The sequence below is a fragment of the Tenebrio molitor genome, chromosome 7 (assembly GCF_963966145.1).
Source record: "Tenebrio molitor chromosome 7, icTenMoli1.1, whole genome shotgun sequence".
Lineage (NCBI taxonomy): Eukaryota > Metazoa > Arthropoda > Insecta > Coleoptera > Tenebrionidae > Tenebrio > Tenebrio molitor.
The window spans coordinates 5,504,564-5,525,990 of record NC_091052.1 but is presented as its reverse complement, the minus strand read 5'-3'; the positions used below and the strand labels follow the sequence as shown (position 1 = coordinate 5,525,990).

Genomic DNA, 21,427 nt, shown 5'->3' with positions numbered 1-21,427 from the left:
GAAAAAAAAAACACTTTGTAGGTGTAGACCAGCCGTCTTACTTAAAACGTGTAGGTACGTAACTAATCCAGCAATGTCAGATACTCTTTCTTATTGATCCAAAATAAAATATTGTTCTTTTGATGTTGAAAATACAAACAAACTGGAAGGGTATTACACAACTAAAACAGTACAATAACATTTATTAATTCCGTTCTTATTACATTGTGATCTTAATCTAGAACTTCTACTTCATAATGACCAGAAAAAATACTGCTGTTTAAAACATATACTTAACAATATTGCTGAATACTTTTGCATACACAAAACGAAGGACTTAAATGATACATTGCTAAGAAAACTGGCGAGAACCAAAGCAAATAACAATACTCGATTCATACTTGAGGTAATGTAAATAAAATTAAGTACAAAACAATTTGGAAAGTTGGTCAGGTATGGCATATTTTGTATAAAAAGCCCTTTGAATACCGAACGATCAACGTTACAATTGATTTTATGTGTGCACCGTTGAAATTACATAAAAATCATAAACACACAAAAACACATCCAACAATAAATTAATAGTACAATCTATGAGATTAAAATATGTCCAATTTAAAAAATATGGCTGGAAAAAAGATACCTAAAGTACTTATCACTGCAATTAACTCAACACTTTACGCTCTTAAGCCATCAACTTTGTCGGTTCGATTGGTCTCGTTTTTATTTCCGGCGGATTAGGCCAAGACCATGTAACGGGTAACGCTGATTCGTAATTGTAATTATACTGGTGTTGCATTACGTATGCTCTCTTATCCTTTGGTTCAGGATAAACAGTCGCTATTCCTGCAACAAGAGGTTACATCTCACTTTGACTAGCACTGTTAGACCGTACTTACCATTTTCGTAGGAATAGGTCAGTATTTTCGTCGCGATGTCAATCGAGCACTCTCTAATACTACTGAGTGGTGGATACAAGCTGCCTTTTTTTATGTCCGCGTCTGTTACGTGATCGGCGACCGCTTGTGCCGCCAGCAAGAACAATTCTTCCTTGATGTGGTGAATCCTCGCCAATATAACTCCCAAGGCGACTCCTGGGAAGATGTAGGCGTTATTACCTTGTCCTGGATAGAAAGTGGTACCTTTGTACGAAACGGGAGGGAACGGAGACCCACTGGAGAAAATGACCCGCCCCTGCAATTTTTTATCGATCAGCTTTAAAACCTCTTTGCTAACAACGACCGTAACGTACATCGGTATTCGTATACGCCTCTTCCGCTGTACACTCTGCCCTATCTGTCGGATTACTGAGCGCAAATATGATTGGTTTCTCGTTGAAGGAAGCCATATTTTTCAAGATCTCGGGGGTGAAAGCGCCACGAGCGGCCGACGCGCCAATTAAAACTGACGGCCTGACTTCGTGGACAACCGACGCGAAGTCTTTGACTGGTTTGTGGTCTTTGGCGTAGTACGCTTTGTGTCCTTCTAATCTCCCTTCTGGTCGTCCTTTGGCTAATAACCCGTCGATGTCGACCATCCAGATCTTCTGTCTCGCGTCTTCCAACGACAATCCCTCTACTTGCATCGCTTTCACGCACAAGTCCGCGATACCGATGGCGGCTTCGCCCGCCCCCAAAAACAGGAACTTATTTTCGGAAATCTTCTTGCCGGTGAGCCTCGACGAGGCCAACAACCCCGAAACGGCCACGCCTGCGGTGCCTTGGATGTCGTCGTTGAAGGTGCAGTACACCCCGCGGTATTTGTCCAAGTAGCGGAAGGCGTTGTGGTTGCCGAAGTCTTCGAATTGGATCAGAACGTTCTGGCCGTAGCGCCGCACCGCAGCCTCCATGAACTCGTCGACGAACGAGTCGTACTCGGGTCCGGTCAGTCTAGGTTGCCTCAGACCTACATAAAGAGGATCTTCCAAAAGACTCTACAATTATAGCATCGCGGTTATTTATCATGTCTGCGGTGGATTAATAAGGCTGTTATATACTTGGTTGTTGGTTCCAACGTCTAAGACGATTGGGAGACATTGGTGTGGTTGGATACCAGCTAGGGCAGTGTATAGGGCTAGCTTCCCGACAGGAATGCCCATACCGCAAGCTCCCAAATCGCCCAAACCCAAAATACGCTCCCCATCAGTGACGACAATCGCCCTTACATCTGATTCTGGCCTAAAAAAAAACAAGTCGAGTCAAATAATTTTTCAACACTTGACAAAATACAAAATTAGACGGGAAATTTCCGGTGGTTTGTTTTCATTTGAATGTTTTAGCAGTGACGTTCTGTCAACAATTCGGACTTTGATCTCGCCAAAAATAAACACCTCCTCTTCCTCCACAAACAAAACGTCTTTTCTCTTACCAGTTTTTCAGTACGTCATAACAGTGTCCTCTATCGTTGATCGTGATGAAAAGTCCTCTGGGTCTGCGATAGATCAAGCCGAACCTTTGACAGGCCAGACCTACGGTCGGAGTGTAAACAATCGGCATCAACATCTCGATATTTTCGGACAACAATCGGAAGAATAGTTTCTCGTTGCGATCGTGCAACTCCGTCATGTAGAGATACTTATTCAAATTTTCTTGGTAGCGCATCACCGATATCCTGCACAGTTCCAGCTGCTCCTCTTGGGTCTTAAACCTGGCAGGTTGGAGACCGTGAATTCCCAAAGCTTGTCGTTCTTCGAGCGTGAAGGCCAACCCCTTGTTCAAGCGTGGGTCGCGGAGATGCTCGATACCCATCACCTGTGAGGGCGTGATGGTGTCCCCCGACGCCGCATGGTAGTCTCTCTTAGAATCGCCGTTTCGCAACCATTTTACCGCCTCTTGAACGGTCGCCTTCTGTCCCGACAGCACAGCTGCCGATCGTGACGACAAGTTGGTTCTGGAAGTGACATATCTAACATTTAGAGCGATCCTACTAATATGGATAAACATTGGTGCACGATACCGACAAGTGAAAGGTGCTTATTAATTTTCTTGTTGACACAAGGAAGTGCGAAAATATCAATACGTGAGACGACCTTGGCGGCAATTTCTTGTCAAATAAGATTACTTAAGCGAAGCTCTCAAAGCTGATTAAGTTTTGCAATGTAATCGCCGGAAATTGCCCCTTTTATCGACATGACTTATAAATTTAGAATTTTGCTTAAAACATTGCGAATGGTGTTTACAATAAACAAGTGCTGAAAGCAATTGTTGCATTCTCCTATCCCACCTCCACCCGGCGGCACGGCAATTTTGCCGGAGTACATACACTATTACGGATAATACTATCAAGTAATAGTGCAGTGCTTATCAACATAATTACCGGCGTCTCGCCTCCGCATTTTGACTTTTTTGTGTTTTATGTTCTGTGTCAATGTTAAGGAATTTCCTCACGATGTGACATGAGTATAATAATATACCTTTTTGAATTTCAACCACCAATGTGTTCTCTAAGTCCAAAATTTTTAAATTTTTAAAAAGAGATTGGGGTACTATTCCTGTTGCTGAAATTATAAATGGTAAAATCGAAATTTTTTCTAAACACCAAAGATTTCTCATAGCAACGGAGAGTTCTAAATATTTATTAATTTTTGTATTATATGTCTGTGTTATATTGTGTGAATTTGGAACAGCTATATCTAAAAGATATGCTTGCTTTTGTTGTTTATTTAAAATAATAATGTCTGGTCTGTTATGCTGAATGTGAATGTCAGTTAAAACTGTCCGATCAAAATATAATTTGTAATTGTCATTTTCTAAACAACTTTCTGGTTTATAAATGTAATGTGGTTGTGTATCCTTTAATAAATTGAATTTAACTGCTAAATTCATGTGTATAATTTTTGCGAATATATCATGACGTTTTTTATATTCGCTTTGAGCCAAAACGGTGCAAGAAGAAATGATATGTTCAATGGTTTCCCCTTCAGTTCCACAAATCCTACATTTATCAATGATCGATTGTAAACCGCATATGTGTTTTTTATAATTTCTTGTATTTATAACACGATCTTGTATTGCAAATATAAAACCCTCAGTCTCAGGATGAATATTTGATTTTTTAAGCCATGCATGAGAAGCTTGAATATTAATTTCTGGCTGTTCTAGCTCTTTAAAATATCTCCCATGTAAAGACTTTTGTTTTATATTTGCTATAGTGTCAGGTATATTTGGCTCAACAATATCTGAAATTATATTATCACTTAAATTTAAAGGTGTGTAGCCTTTATCCGCTGAAACCAAAGCATTAAAAAAAGTGTTATCACGAGCTCTATTAAGAAAATAATTTTTTAGTGAAGCAATTTGATTATGTTGTAGAATTTCTAGATTTGAAAAACCCCTGCCACCATTTTCGCGTGGTAAATTAAATCTTTCAATAGCAGATTTGGGGTGATGTTTACAAAATTTTGTAAAGAGAACTCTAGTTTGAATATTTATATTCTGTAAATTAGTTTTGGACCATTTTATAATACCAAAAGAATAGGTCAACAATGGAACAGCATATGTATTAACTGCTTTAATTAAATTATTACCGTTTAATTTTGATTTTAAAATAGATTTAATTCTTAAATAAAATTGTTTTTCTAAATTTTCTTTTATAATTGAATGTTGAATATGATTTGATTGATTAATACCTAAATATTTATAAAATTCTCCTTTATTTAAATTTTTAATGATTTCTCCTTCTTTAGTTATATATTCTAAATTTTCGTAATGACCGCGACATATTGATTGCGTTTTACACTTATCAATACCAAAACTCATGCTAATATCATTTGAGAAATTTTCAGTTATTGTTAATAAAGATAAAATGTGATTCTTTTTAGATGCATAAAGTTTTATGTCATCCATATAAAGAAGGTGATTTAATTTTGATAGTGTGGTATTATTATGTCTAATATTAAAACCGTATCCAGTGCTATTTAATAGATTTGTCAAAGGATTAATGGCTAGACAAAACCATAAAGGACTTAAAGAATCTCCTTGATAAATTCCCCGTTTAATTTGAATAGGCTCGGATTTTAATTTAGTATTGTTTATTGATAAATTTAAAGTAGTTCTCCAAAATGTCATTACATGTGATAAAAAGTTAATCAAATCCAAATTAATTTTATAAATTTTAAGAATTTTAATTAACCATGAATGTGGTACTGAATCATAGGCTTTTTTGTAGTCTATGAATGCGGTATAAATATTTCTATTATTTTTTCTAGCTTGTTCCATTATTACCGTATCTATTATAAGTTGTTCTTTGCAACCAAAACACTCCTTAACACAACCTTTTTGTTCTTCATTAAGTATATTTAATTTTTGACAATGGTCGTAAATTATTACTTTAATGCAAGATGTCATAATTTTATAAATTGTAGGCAGACATGTGATTGGCCTATATTTTGATGGATTTTTAGTATCGGAATCTTTTGGTTTCAGATATGTTATACCATGGGCCAAAAACTCTGGAAATGTGTTAGGTTCCCTAATAAATCCGTTAAAGTGATCAAGTAAGCATTTATGAATACAAGTAAATTTTTTTAACCAAAAGTTATGAATTTGGTCACCTCCATATATATGCATATCGATTATAATGTATTTGTGTGAATAATTAAATCTCTTATCTGAATATTTCTGAATTTTTAATATGGGCCAATAGCGAACAATGGATTTAAATTAAGGTAGTTATGTAAGCGTTCACGATAACGAATGGACTAACAGATTGGAAAATTGTCGGAAGCCACTCACGACCTCGGTAGTAACGTACTTTTTGTAACAATTTTTCTTGGACACTATTTTTTCTTGTTTAATCACATTTTAATTTCTAATCGTGGTGCGGGTTATGGAATGGTGTTTTGATTAGGTTTGCCAGATAAAAAAAAAATATGACGTCCCTATATGGATTCCGTAAATCCGTATCAGCTACAATTTGTTTGTTTATGGCGTTCATTATGGGTGTAAAAATATCAAGGTTTAACTCATATCGTTCCCCAAAAGCATGAATCTCGGAGCAAATAACATTTTATTAAATGATTCCGTTTCATTATAAGTGTAAAAGACAAACATGACGTCATGTTTTATAGAATTATCTCATCCTGCCCTCCCACACAAAAGAATTACGAAATAATTTTACAAAAATTAGAGAATCTGATAACAAAATGTATATCTGGTCATGATATAACATGTTCGCTTTCGTCTTTATAGATTAAAATGTGGCAAAAAGCCAACTACCGTTCAAACCAAAGTGCATTCATATTTTTAGATATATGTACATGCAACAATGGACCTACACCAATGACTGAAATCTTAAAATAATCAAATAATTACATAATTAACAAGAAATGAAATATTTTTAAAAACACGTATAACTGGTTGCCTAATATCTTTAAATTTTTAATACCAATGGAAGGATCTGATGTTTTTTATTGCAAATGTTATGTTATGTAGTTTATAATCCTCATCCAAATTGAATCTTCTTTTATGAAGCGCAACTTCACAACATAGTAGAAGTTCTAAAAGAACTCGTATTTTTACAATTTCATCTGCTTCAAAAACAACAATCAATACAAATTATAACACCTGTTCCAACTGTAATTTCAGGTTTTATTCCAGTAGAACTTGACATTTAATAATGTCAATTACCGCTATTATTATTTATATATTGGTTATTTCATTTTTCCTGAATCACGCTACAGATGTCAAGTCATTCTCCACATCTTGAAAATAAATTTAAAACAGGTCGAGAAATTTATGTAAAGCATCGATGAAAATTAGTCAGCAAATAAGTATGTTAATTTCAATCTGATAAATAACGATTGCTTTTCCTCGTTAGTCTTATACGCGAAAAATTTATCCACAGCGGCTTCGTGACTAATTGAAAATTTCCCACGATTATGTCATTCCTTACATTTTGTGATTAGATATCCTTAAATAAAAATTTGGCTTCATTTTGATATCTTTAAATGAAGTGGATTTAATTACGACCGTTTGTTGCATTAAGTGGCACCGAGTGATTGGATTGGCGGAAATGCATAAATTACATTCTATCTATAATTGTGCAAAAGTCATAAAATGATGGCAAATGCATGTTATTTTCACTCACGGTCGAATTACTTTAATTATTATTATTCTCACAATACAAAAAGCACCACCAAAGGATAATATCTAACACTCTGACACCAATTATGTACATCAATATTATTTTATTCTGACCACTTTAATTAACGGTCACTTGACCATTCAAAATGTAGATTAATTTTATCCTTCAGTAATTAACGTTGTTTTTCCTCCAAGGAACAAATCGAAACAATAAAATCTAACTCAGCATTGTTTTGGTTGAACTGTGTTAAATGCAAAAAGCTCAGAGTTTTTGACATGCACAAGGCAGCTAGTTAACATTTATTTAATTAAACTATACAGTAAAATAGCTAAATTAGCTAAATCCATCTAATCGCTTAACATATAAAATAATTGATGACAATCAAACATTTTGGACAAGAAAAATTTGAGCAAAATAACAATTAATAGATATTCATATTTTTTTTAGAAATAAATGAATTTAAATCGGTCTATCAGAGAATTGTGTGGAGTGGAGGTTATTGTGGCGATAGATTACGAAATGACGAGACCACGAATTTTAAAAATAATCGTAGGTATTGCCGCATTTTATAATGTGAACTTGGCAACCTTCTGGCTGTACAATTCCACAGAATTAATATTGAAAAAATGTCATTTGTGTGTAAAATTTGATTTTACAGAGAAACGCGAGAAAAGAGGAAAAAAAAAAGAAAGCAGCACAAACGGTTCGTCCACATTTTAGTTACCACAACAAACGCAAACATTAAACAGGATGACATAATGTCTGTAATTCAATATAACAATTTTCCTGCAGCCGCCAAGGTTGTCACCCGAGCATGGGCGAAATGTTAGCATTTCCTTAATAAAGTCCTCCACAAAACCGGTTTCAGGGGTTGAAGTTGGGATTCGGTCGGATTCTCGGTTTAAGCAAACCCAAATCGCAACATCAAAGACATTCACATCTACGCCAAGCAATAATAAAATTTAAATTTAGATTGGGTACGCCGCGCCATACGAAGGCCATCATGTGCGGTGTTAATGAAAAGAGTATGATCCTGCTAGGCGTTTCCAGGTTATCTCGACTACAAACTACAAATCTGGGGTATGGTAAAACAAACAAACAAATAAAAATGCAGCGGGAGCAAGACCGTTCGTGAAGAAGTCTCGAACCCGCTCCTTCCTATCGATCCGGTTGGCGCGTGCTACTGATTTTTGGTGGTGTTACGGGGTGGAATGCCATGGAGGCATGCGTCTGCAATTTGGTGACAGAGGGGCGTTACGAAACGCACTTTTTGACTAATTTCTACGTAAGGGAAAGCTCGTTACTCACATCAGGGACCGGGGAATTGGAGCGAACATTTTTAGCAACCCGTTAGTTTGTCACAGCTGATTCTTGTCGGATGTCGGCCTCCCGCAGCACACAGCACGCGACTGCGCGAAATTTATCGCACTTTTGTTGTATTTCTTATCTTTGAAGGTTCATGAGCAGACGCAGTGGGACCCCCACATATTTCAACTTTGACATTTATTTACTGCAGCGCTAGATGTTGTCATTGACGTATTTTGTGATCATTCAAAAAGCATATTTTCAATTATGAATTACACTTGCGATGAAAATTTATGAAAGCAGCTTTAAAACGATAAAAATCGACACTTAACGCATGCGCAAATTGATTCTGAATCTGAAGAAAATGTTGATTGAGGTTATGTTCCACTTTCAAAAAAATTGCAATAAAAAGTATTTCCGAGAAAATAATAACAATAATTTTATTCCCTTTTGTGTTAATACATAATACAATTTATGTTTACACACATATCAATTTATTAATTATAAATTTTATCATCTACAAATTCATTAAAAGAATAGGTATTCTACCTAGTAAATACTTTTGTACCTATAATACATTGAGTAGACGAGTGACGACTTGCAGTTGAGGAATTCCCTAAAAAAACATGCCATAAGTTAGTCATTAATAAATAATTTCGATGTTACGTTGATATTTTTAAAATGCAATAAAAACTTACCCTATTTTTTTTTTAATTATCTAACAAGGTTATGGTCGGACATAAATTCAAAATGTTTGACGGTAATGTCGGTTTGTGGTTTTGCAAAAATATAAATAAATATGATGAATGAAGAGAACTTGGTGCTTTATATTTTTTTATACCTACATAAATTTACGAGGCGTTCATAAACGTGGCAGTCTGTACTGAAAAATATCCATCTTTATTAGTAAAGAACAACTTTTTGAATACATTTTAATTTTACATTTATTTATTAGTAGATATGCAGCACATTATACACATCTGTAATATAGGAATAGAATGTATCTAAATCTTTATCCTATACAAAACCGATTTGATTTTCTATGTTTTGCGTAAACGACTAAACGGTAAAAATTCCTAGGTTCTTCTCTGCATCATTTAATAGTTCTAATGATGTGGTATAACAGGGATCTGATAATAACTTTTATTTATATAACAGTTTTCAGTAATTAAAAACCTGTTCTACAATCATTGTAGAACAACTTTTAATTATTGAAAAATGTTTTTCTTTGTAACACCAAATATAAGTGTTATGTAAATGTTTTTTTTTACATTTTATATTTTTATTACTTAGGTACCTAATTTTTATATTACATACATATATCCTATATTAGTTAACAATAATTATGTAATATTATCAACAATAAATATTTTCATTTTTATTTGGTTGTTTGAAACCATGTCTATCTAGTATCCTCTCCGCAATGAAATTAATTTTAATGAATAATAAATTTTTGAATGGCTACAGAAATAAAATTAAAACGTATATTTTTTTTATTTTTCGACTATATTTTATTTAAAGGTAATTATCAATCATTTAGTTTCAATTAAAATCAGTCCAAAGGCCACACAATGTCTTCTATCCAATCGATATACTGTGCCACTCTCGTGTAGACTCCCACACTGTTGGCGACACCACAAGCTTTACCAAAAGAAGTAATTCCCACTATAGTATAGTGTGAAATAGGTTTTGTGTCTTCAAATTGCAAAGGCCCTCCCGAATCACCCTGCAAATAGTATGACCTTACACAAGACAATAATTATTAACAAATGGTTTGCAATTACCGGACAGGTATCTTTTCCGTCGACATCACCCGCGCAAACCTGAAGATTATCCATTATTCCATACTGCAGCTTTCTAGGTGACACATTTGAGTAGCTTTTCGCACACTCTTCATGTGCAATTTCGTTTAAATCAACTTTCATCAGATGACTGCTGCTTTCTCCAAAATACTCTAGTTTACCCCATCCCGTTGCGATCAGTTGCTCTGACACGTTCCTACCACCGTAAAGACATGCAGGTTTCACGTAACTGTTGAATTCAACCCGTTGGTCCAATTTGAGTAAAGCTATGTCGTGGTAGTGTGACGACGATCGATAATCGGGATACACATAAGTTGATATTACGGAAAAGTTTTGGGGTTTGGCGTCATCAGTGGTACTGTTGATGTCCAAGTCGCCCAAGCGCACCCATCTGACCACACCACTGGGAAAAACCGAGGATTTTTTGGCATTTTTTGTATATTTGAAGAATGTACTTACTAATTTTGAGAGATTACACAATGAGCAGCGGTAATGACAAAATTCTCGCTTATCAAACTTCCCCCGCACAACCACTGGACATCATCCTTGTCTCCGTATCCAAGGAGAGCCTGCATAAATTCATTAGAAGAACGTCCAAAATTACAAATTTGTTCGTCTCACCATATGCGGGAACTCTTTGGCTAAGGATCGTTTCCCACCAAAAACAAACTTCCTGAATATGGGTTTTGGATGATAAATGGCGCATTCTGAAAAGTAAAAATGTTTCAAGTGTTAACTGCACAATGGTACTCACGTTTTTCGCTTTTTTCTCCGGGAACTGGTTTTACAGTGAATGGGCAACACACAATTGGCATGACACCTTTAAAACCGCAATGTTGTGGCCTTTGCTTCGATTTTAACAAGTCTATAGCGTAATTGCAATTATCCAACAGAACGCATTTCCCCTTTTCTCTCGTACTTTTTAAAATGCACTTGTCGCCTGTTAGAGTAACATAAAAAAAAAGTTTGCTTACACATGAATTTTACCTTCAAATTGACCAATAGCCGGAGCGAGAATAAATAAACAAATTATAACACAAAGTGTACCAGTCATCCTTCATGGGAAGCGGACGTGGTCGAGGTAAATAACGAATGATTCTGCGGATACGGAGTTAATTGACACTTCGATGTTTAAATAAGTGGAAACACTAGTTCCATCTCTATGAGAACTTTTTTTAAAACTTAATAACGTAATTTGTTAAAATTAAGTCTCAAATATTTGATTTGGTTGTTATTGCAGAAGCGTGGGGAAACCCTCCAACTTCATTAATCCACTTACATAATTCTGGATTTTCCTCAAGAGTCATTGAATTCTATTCTGACCACTCCTAAGTAGTATCTTTGCAAAACGACATATTCCGCAATAAACTTTTGGTATCTAATCTAGAATAGTAAGAATCATATGATGACACACTCAACAAAAAAGGAGCGCCATTTTTGCAGATATCTATTTATTACACTGTTTTTTTTTGGATTTCCTCTTTTGTCCAATAAGGTGCGGTCAAATAAAAAAAAATCGAGTTACCTGGATTGTGCTATTCTGATGCTTTGATTGGTTCAAACCACCATTTTCGCATACTCTGATTTTTTTTATTCGATCGCACGGTAGTATTTCACTATTTCTCAAAACTATTTCTTATTTGCGTCACTTTGACATATGAAATAGTTTTGAGAAATAGTGAAATACAGTTGACAAAAGAAGAAAATCAAAATAAAAATACTGTAAGCATAAGAACTTATCATTTTCCAATAATTTTTGCGCCTGAGAGGCTTGGACAAGCTTAGACTCTATACATGAAATATTTTCAAAAAAAGTGATAAAACAATATTTTCAGAACCTGTTTCATCAATTTATGTATTTAGTTATGTGACACATAGGTCGTCATAAGAATGAAGAAAAAATGTGTTAATGTTCTATGTATTTTATTTTATTCAACTATTAGTGAAAACTCATTTCAAGATGAAGGGAATTTATAGGTACGGTCGATGGACAAATAAAACTGGGACACTTAAAATTTAATCTATGTAAATCCGACTATTGAATTGTCAATATATTTGTCAGTGTGTATACAATATGTCATACGAAAGTTAACCTATTTGTGATAAAGCCGTAATTAAACGATGGAGATTTGTAAATTTTGAATTTATGTGATTATCATTTTTGTCCCAGTTTTATTTGTCCATCGACTGTACATAAAAGAAACAAAAATTGATTAAAAAAACAGTTAAAACATAGATGGCGTCCTCAAAGCTTTCCAATCTAGTGACTTTATTTCCAAAGTTGTTCATAACTTCTGGACGAAGAAGCTTTGATCTAATTATGTACCTACCGATCATTTTCAACGGACTTGCGTGGTAATTTAACTTGCGTACTTATTAACTTACAAAATGATTCTTTGATTTTGAGGACGTGACAATATGTAGAATATAATCAAACTATCCAAATTGTTAGAATCAGTTTATTCAGGCAAAGTTTTTGGGTTTCTATTTTCTAACAGTGTAGCAGTGTGTACCTAATACTAGAGCTGTTCTATGGTTAAGTAATAAAGTAATGCATTGAAGACATAAAATGGCCGTCAGAAAATTTTGATCCAAAGAATCCTTAGCCACAATTCAAGCCCGCAGTTATTTTTGTAACAGATACTATGTCCAGATTATAATACGTTACATCGAGTATCAATAAAACTTATTCGTTGGCTTCATGTAAAATGAGCAGAAATTGAAGAGCTTTTGCAAAAAACTAAAAATTAATAATCAACAAGGTACCTGAACTAAACCTGAATTTCAAGATGGACGTTTACCTGTCCAATCAGACTGACGTTAATTTCAAACATTTTAGCTCCAGTAACATTAATTTCCTGATGCAACAGTTGCAGGAAAAATATGTTAATCTAAAATTCAACTGTCGATAATTAATATTTATTTGTGTTAAACATTTATACCTCTCGTCTTACAAATTTATCCTTAACGAGCGATAACTTGACAGTGGTTTCTTTAATTTTTTTTGCCTGAAACCAACAGAAAAGTTATTGTTAGTTGCTGCTTATGTATAAAAAGTTCACCGCTAAAAGAGTTTTTTGAATTTGTATAATGACCAAAAAAATCTTTATTATTATTACAGTTATCCACGTCAAAGCTGGTGCACCGAAGAAACTGAATTTAATCTCATAGTAAATATGGAAAACTGCCATTATGAATGTGACACAAAAAGGTACCACTATCTGAAACGAGATCGCGTCGTTCAAATCCAAAACTAAATCGTAAATGTCGCTGTAGAGACTTCGCATTTTTGATATTAGCTCAACTGTAGTGACTTCACTTTTCATCTTTTTGTTCATGTGGCCACACATATTTTCTACAATCATAAAAAGGGTGCAAGATTTAGCGGTCATGGCGACTTGCATCATGTGTAATCCTGTGAAGTACACGAAAATAAAGAATATTTGGAGGTAGTTAAGTCCAAACATCCAGTAGTTTATAATAGTGTGTAGATTGAAAAGAATGTAACAAAATGATTCTAATACTATTATACACGCTGAATAATTTCTTAATTTCTCATAGTCCAGATGAATATCGTTCTCACGTAATCTTTTATCGAGAAAATAATATTTTTGTAATAATTGCAAAAACTTATTGTTGCGAAGAGAATCCCATATGTAGTTTACTAAAGTCAAAGACCCTCCATTCATCATAAATATTAAAATGTACAATAGTCCCACAGATTTCTCAGGTGCCATTTGATAAGAGATTCTCATATTGTCAACTCCGTAGCATATGTATATTACTTGATATGCGTAAATAATCAAGTTAATTTTATCGAAATATCGAATTGTTTCGTGGGTTTTCAGTTTGTCTATCCAAAATTGGATCATTGCGTTCATTCTCAAAAAAATCAGCAAAGGCAAGAGAGCAACAATAATATTTTTGTTTTGTATACACATGTCGTGGCCGAAAATTCCTCTTCGACATGAATGAGGATCAAGTAATGTCACATTGTTTTCTGTTTGTGAGCACTCACGGTTGGAAAATTATAGCAATTCCTGTGATGATCAAAAATTAAGTAGTTGTGCTTTTACAGCGTAACGCATCTAATGAAATGTATGTTGTCGAATGTATTTAAAGTAAACAAAACGGATATCGGATTTCAACTACATTTTTCATTTCAGGACTCGTTCAACTGACAGTAACATTAAAAATTGACCGTTCTTACGATAATTGAACTAATTAGTTATTATTGTATTCTATCAAAAATCATTGTATAGTTGTATTCAGAAATGGTATTCATAAATACAAAATATATATATTTTTTAATATAAATACTTTGATACTCTCTACTTTGTAAAATTGACACTTTTGATCTTTGCCCACAATTTTTTTAATGCTTGAAAGTTAGTGCAATTACATCTACGAGTACATGCTTTAGCTGGGTATTGCTGCGTGTTATATAAAAATTCTCATTGGAAGTTTTTAATATTTAACACTTTGACAGATTTTCCCCCAAAACACAACTCAATTTTGTAAAATTTACGCTAGGGAGTGAACGGATAGTAATGATACCTGGTATACGAATAGATAATATATCCTCTGGGTAATTACCTTTAGTAGCTATTGTAATTTACCTATAATTTATTACAAATATCTTGTAAACAAGTTCACTATACCTATTCATTAATAAACATTGATCCACATAAATAAGTTGGGATTTAAGGGATAATAGTATACTTCGTCCAGCGAGAGATTAGGGGATTTTAAATTGTTTTAAATTAACCCAACGCTACAAAATGCACTAGAAAACATTAATTAGAATATAATTTCAGTGCAAAAATATTACTACTTGAAGGGTACATGTCAAATTTTACGTGCGCTAGGCACTACTTTCTCTAAGTAGTAGAACCAATCTCTGGCTGGACAAACTATATCTATATTATGATATTTGCCGTGATTTTTGAAATTATTATTCAACCTTTTAATAATTACAATAGGAGTAGAAAAAACATCATTTGTGTTGTATCATCCAACTATCCCATAAAAGTTTGTATTCATTTTCAAAATATAAGTATGTACATTATAATTGATAATATTTGTTGAAATTAGAGAAAATAAAAATACAAAGAACGATTTAAATTATTATATTGAAGATTAAATTGTAGTTCATGAAAAATATACAACGATTTTTTGTCACATTCAGCGGAACAACTTCCTTCCGCATTACGTCAAATTTTATTAGGTGAAATTATGATTCTTTCATCGTATGGTACCAAAATATTGTTTTGTGTTATGCTGCTTCTTCAAGCTGATGACCTTTGGAAAGTACACATTAATTTAATAATTCAGTGATAATGCGCCATCAACAGTAAAATCACGAGTGTATTTCCAAAAGAAAGACTTAGACACAATAAGCAACATCTAGTCTGGAATTACCAAATAGTAATGTATAAAGAAACTTTATGACCGGTGTCGAGGTTACCGAATTGTTTGATATGTATTCTGTTTTTACAATGGCAGGGTTTTTATTTTTGTAAATTGAACTTTCTAAGAATTTTTTAGCATCTTGAAGTCGTTTCGTTGTGCTTCATCAGTTCATCACAATGATGTTGCTTTAAACGTTGAGTTTAGTTTGTTAAGTAAAGGACTAATGTGAATTATCTTTTTTAAATTTATAATTGTAATTCATCATACCGTAGTTATTTCAAGTTTATGCAACCAGTTAAACACACATGAATCGCTTTTGTCAATTATTATTGAAAATTCTTTGATATTATATCGTGTGTTCCACAAAAAACTCACTCGCAGCAAGCCATGACAAAAGTGAAGTATGTCTTAGTACCAGATGTGAAATGAACTACTAAAATAAATAGGTTATCTGTCACAACTCACAATATGATGAAAATTTGTAAGTAACAAATGAACTACTTCCAATGATCCTAAAATCGACATGACCAGTCTATCTATCTCTATAGCCATGGCTTACTGCGAGTGAGTTTTTATTGGAACACACGATATAATAATGTTAGTATTCGTTACCATAAATTTGGCTAGGTTGGAACACAGGGTTGGACGCTATGTGATTTCTGGTGACCAATAAAAGATATCGTAACCATGTCAAAACAGTTGCAAATGGCTCATTTCTCGCTAACCGATAGATGTTTTTTCGTTTCACAATCAGTTTTGGTTTCTGGCGGCATATTTAGTTGGACTCGCGCAAAGAATTTCTCAAATTGATACGCATTCAAAATAACTTTTGGAAATTCTAGTCACATAAAACATGAAAAACGTAATTTTCCTAAAAGTTCGAATCCTAGGGAGTAATTTTTTGTTGACATTACTGTATTAAAAACAGGACGTCTTCTACAGCGTGATCAACAATGACTTAGTGTGTTGGAAATGAAGCAATGGAAAAATATTGGTGTTTTTTTGTCTCGTAATTGGCACTCAGCGGATGTTTTAACTTGACACGACATAAAAAAAAACTAGGTTATGTCGGTTATGTTTATGATATTACAAAAATGGACCTTTGGAATTTGCCTATCAAAACTGTCAAAGCTGACAACAGGAAATGTGTTTAGATTACAGTATAACCAAAATCATTCAAATTTTCATTGTTACTAAGAGATGCAGTCACGCCTTATAAGATTATACATTGTTGGATTATTTATGTTCGAAAGTATGAAATATAGCGTATAATGACGGCTATTATTCAAGAGGATGAAAATTCCAACACGAGCCGTAGGCGAGTATCCATTTAGTCTGTTTCATTTTGTATTATAGATTTAATAAATCTACTTTGTATCGCTTTTTATTGCTACATAGTTTTTATACTTATTAATAATTACTTTATTTATTATTTTATATCAACAGACTTATTAGATGATTATATTTGATTAATTAAGTATTGTTTGTTATGTCTGTTTTGTTACAGCGACAATGTAGTATTCGATGAAATTTATTAGAGCTAAATAAGTAAACTAATTAAGGAAATTTAGAACGCTGCATTTGAATATGTAATATTGGTGGAGGCGCCGGGAACGGCGGTGTCATTATTTTTGTTATTTATAAAATATTTTTAAATGTAAAAACTAACAGTTCGTCAAATCCTAAAACATGTGCATATCAGTGTAAGCTGTGCCTTACAACCTCGTTTCGGGAACCATTAACCATGCAGTCATGACTTTTGTAGAACAGCCCATAATTCTTGCTTTAAGAAAAACTATTAGTTTATCAAACTACTTAGGAATTCATTCACTAGAATATGGAATACATTTGAGAAGAAAAAGATACAATATTTGTAAAAAATTGTATAAACTGAAAATTTTTTGGTTATTATGTCTTGTAATTGTCAATTTTTTTGTGGCGGGACATAATGTATCATTATATACTGATCGTATATTTTTCATACATTTATCGGCGTATGTGTATTTTTATATGGAATTTTTTCAATTATGTTTATCTCTAATTTTTCTTATTAAGCATGAAAAACAAAGTGTGGAGATTTTTAACCAGCTGATTGACATTTCAAAAGATTTTACCAAGCATTCAATACATTTCAAGGATACATTTTATGGAGTATTATTTGGAATTATCATTTTTGTAGACTTGATTTCTAATTTCATACTTGAAATTAAATTTCACTACAGAAACCGACATAATATTTACCATTTCCTTTTATTTGTAAACGCAAATTATTTACATCTTCTAAGATCAGTAATTCTATTTCTTTTTTCTTTAACATATCTAATAATTACTAAATATTTTTTCGCAATTAATGATGCACTTGTATCATTCGGTGAAAAAACATGCGGCAAGTTTTTACACATTCATCAGGAATTGGTTAAAGTGTCAAAAACTGCAAATGACATTTTTTCACTATACTTACTATTTTGTTTTGGGTTATATTTTGCGGAGACACTTGCATTAGTCGTTACAACGATTCAAGTAAAAGATTTTAATGTTCTCGTAATCTTCCGATATGTTTGTATCATTTTAAAATTAACCCTAATGATCGTTGGTATCAGCAACAAATGTATGAAACAAGTATGAAGGTATAACGCATATCTCTAAATAATAGTCAATTCTTCCAAATTGTAGGCTAACAAAACTGGACAGAAAATTTTCGCGCTGTCTGTGAAAACGAGAAATGTTTTTGTCAAAAGAAAGGTATGTAACAGTGCGCTATTTTTTTTTTGGGGAAAAGTATATTAAATAATTTCTTATCGTTAGTTGCATACATATGGGTTGCAATTGATGCATGATAAGTTGGAGCTAAAAACAGCAGGATTTTTCATTCTGGATTCAACTTTATTCTTTTCGGTAAACTGAAGACGGATAGCTTATTCCTTTTTTAATTATATTTTCAGTTGGTCTCAGCCTCTACTACGTATTGTGTTATAACATTGCAATTTATATACTATGAGCAGGAGCGCGGTAATTCGTTTGTTAAGTTATGGAATTATTGACCACTATACAAAAATATAAATCCAAGAGCTTTTATTTGACTGGCAATAAGATCAATATTTCGGAATGTTTTGATATTGATATAAACGTGTAAAAAGCCCTGGACGATTATAGATGAGGAGTCGCCACCATCTTGGAAAACGTGTAAGCTTTTTTTTTTCTTCAAAGAAAATAGTATTCATTTTTTATAACTTTTTATAACTAATAGTTTCACAGTAAACAAGAGGTGAAGATTATGTAGGTTGATTGCATTAAAGGAAAAAAAAATACATATTTTTTAAGATGGCGAATTCCTCACCTTCAATCCTCCAGAATCTTTTACACGTTCAACAGGAATGTCCAATGAATATGTCTGCAAATTTGAAAACTTTCGGAATTAGTTTTTTTTTTTATAAATCAATTGTAACTGTTAATCGATATTAAAAATAAATTGTGTGTAAATTATTACTGTAATTGGTACGTGTGTTAAGTACATTACGTGGGAATATAAACACTTATTTTGTATTAATGTACTTAGGCATTAATATTTGTATTGATCTAACTGATCGCTATTATTAACATTAGCATTAAAATCATTCCTCGTTGTTATAACTGTGTTTTATTTAACCTTATGTTATTACATTATTTCAAAATGAAAAGTAGGATTTTGTGTTATCCGCTATGGATAAAAGTCTTTTCTATAATCATAATCTTCTCATTCACAAATTTTTCTTCCATATTTTCTAAAAATAAATACATGTCTATATCAGAACACACTCGTATTTGCTATATTGTAAATGTTTACAGAATGATAAATGATATTTAATTAGATAATATTTTCATACTAAATAGGTATTTATTAATCTACTTATCAATTCGATTAAACAGACATACGCAGTCATTGAAGAAATTGAATATTATTCGTTGAAGTGCAAACACATTGGTCAAAATAGTCATTTGGATCGGTACGCGTTATTGCAAACATTTTAGTCCTAGGTGTCATACCAGAATGACATACATTTTAAAAAAAGTCATTGCAGTTTTTAATTATGTGGGAACACTGTGTATACGTTTTAATAACAACAAAAATCAGTTCGAACTTTGCGCAAAGTGGAGTTTTGCCAAGTTTAATTTTTGTTTAACAGTATTAATTATCAATTTTATCGTCAGTTTTTATTATTATATTCACAGATTTTCAAACAAAGTTTTTATTATAAATGTAGGAGCTTTCGTTTTTTTGCTTATGAATTTGTTGTCTGTGACTGTTATAATAACGCATAACAAGAAATACGAGAAATTAACGTTAATAGCATTAAACAGATTGATTAAATTTCAAGAAAATTCATATTTTCAGAACCAAAATTCGTTACTGGATTATGTTTTAATTTGTGTATTTTTCGTTGATTGTTTGTATAGTTTGTCAACTTGTCTAAATTTTACCATTGCAAGAAAAACTGAAAACGAGATTTTTGTTCCTTATGTAGGTCCTTTTGTTTTAAGCTTATTTTATATCCACTTTCATTTGGTGAAAATTATTAGCGAAGGACGATACGTAGTAACGTTTTTATTGATTTCAAAATGTTACACCCATCTAAATGTCAGTTTGAATAATCACTTTAGAACAAAAATTAAATTGACAAAAAACCATCAGGAGTTGTATGAGTTGTCAAGAACAGCGCATCGAACATTTTCAGTAATAATTCTTTTCACTATTGGGTCGTATTTTGTTAGCATTGTCGTACGATTGTTTATATTTTATTACGCTTGCACTCAGGATATACGTCTTCTGAATGAATATGAAATTGTAGGATTGTTCATATTTGTGATCAAACTGGTTTGCATTATTGTAGTATCGGACCATCACAATTTTAAGGTAATTTGTATGTAATAGTATACTAAACAAATTAAATACAATTTGTATCTTGAAATTACATAAGTTGAAATTATCTCTACAAAATTATTTGTTGAAAGATACAAAATGAGTTGAATATCTATTACTTTATTGATAGTGAAAAGAAAATAATTAATAAGTTTCACTTTAAGGCAACCGAGTTTAAAAGGATTATCTGCAAACTGCTTTGTAGCACCAGAGATCCCATAATTCGAAAAGAGGTAATAATTTGTTGTTTTCAAGATTTTTTTATAATATGGTTTAAATTTGTAGTTGAACTCTTGTAGTCTGCAATTATTTCATCAAACATTTGAACTTGATGCTGCTGGTTTTTTTGTAATCGACTCAAGACTTATGTTTACGGTAAATTTAATATTTAATGAATGTGAATGAAGGTTTAATAAAAATACATTTTTCTATTTTGCACCTATAACACAGTCAGTACGACACTCAAACGGGTTTCGAAAAGGAGGTCTTTTCGATACGCGTTTCAGGAACATTTACTTAAATTTTTAATGTTGGCAGTGACTCACAGTGGGTTGTTGCTACGTGGTCACTGCACTTCACGACACTTTAAATTCAAAACTTACAATTGTTCGTCTAGTTACCAACGTTACCAACCCTTCTATTTGCCAAATATAATTTTCCTAGCATTATGTTTTCAACTTTTTTTAAATTTTAGGGGCAAAATAGAAAAAATATTGTATTATACTCGTTTTATAAGCCATTTTGTCGCACTTGTTTTCTTTATAGCACTCGTCGCTGCGCTCCTCGTGCTCTAAAAAATGCGTGCGACAAAATGGTGTCTTATAAAACTCGTATAATAAATTACTATTTCAGATAATTTCTGCTTCGACTACCTACGTTGTTATCATACTACAATTTTTATACTACGACCAACAGTATACAAGGGACATAGAATTGTGGAATTAAAACG

General features: G+C 32.8%; 2 protein-coding genes across 2 annotated transcripts; both read right to left on the bottom strand.

The window, feature by feature from the left end:
- Positions 1–165: 165 nt before the first annotated feature.
- Positions 166–8,530, bottom strand: Men-b (Malic enzyme b). The gene is made up of 6 exons (XM_069054525.1): positions 8,371–8,530; positions 2,347–2,868; positions 1,976–2,156; positions 1,232–1,912; positions 879–1,173; positions 166–825 (listed from the first exon to the last, which is right to left on the bottom strand). The coding sequence occupies exons 1-6, from the start codon at positions 8,397–8,399 to the stop codon at positions 665–667; spliced, it is 1,869 nt and encodes a 622-aa protein (XP_068910626.1). The 5' UTR covers positions 8,400–8,530; the 3' UTR covers positions 166–664.
- Positions 8,531–9,837: 1,307 nt separating this feature from the next.
- Positions 9,838–11,356, bottom strand: LOC138135701 (venom protease-like). The gene is made up of 6 exons (XM_069054529.1): positions 11,157–11,356; positions 10,924–11,109; positions 10,791–10,876; positions 10,629–10,738; positions 10,152–10,572; positions 9,838–10,093 (listed from the first exon to the last, which is right to left on the bottom strand). The coding sequence occupies exons 1-6, from the start codon at positions 11,221–11,223 to the stop codon at positions 9,920–9,922; spliced, it is 1,044 nt and encodes a 347-aa protein (XP_068910630.1). The 5' UTR covers positions 11,224–11,356; the 3' UTR covers positions 9,838–9,919.
- Between the last annotated feature and the right edge of the window lie 10,071 nt (positions 11,357–21,427).

Bases quoted from the DNA above. Each gene is read 5' to 3' on its own strand.
- Men-b (XM_069054525.1), bottom strand. From the start codon at position 8,399: ATGTTCGCTCCAATTCCCCGGTCCCTGAT. The intron at 1,913-1,975 runs GTATATAACAGC...CTATAATTGTAG, and splicing joins ACGTTGGAACCAACAACCAA to AGTCTTTTGGAAGATCCTCT. The intron at 1,174-1,231 runs GTACGTTACGGT...AAAAAATTGCAG, and splicing joins AGGCGTATACGAATACCGAT to GGGCGGGTCATTTTCTCCAG.
- LOC138135701 (XM_069054529.1), bottom strand. From the start codon at position 11,223: ATGACTGGTACACTTTGTGTTATAATTTGTTTATTTATTCTCGCTCCG. The intron at 11,110-11,156 runs GTAAAATTCATG...TTACTCTAACAG, and splicing joins GGCTATTGGTCAATTTGAAG to GCGACAAGTGCATTTTAAAA. The intron at 10,094-10,151 runs GTAATTGCAAAC...TACTATTTGCAG, and splicing joins ACGGAAAAGATACCTGTCCG to GGTGATTCGGGAGGGCCTTT.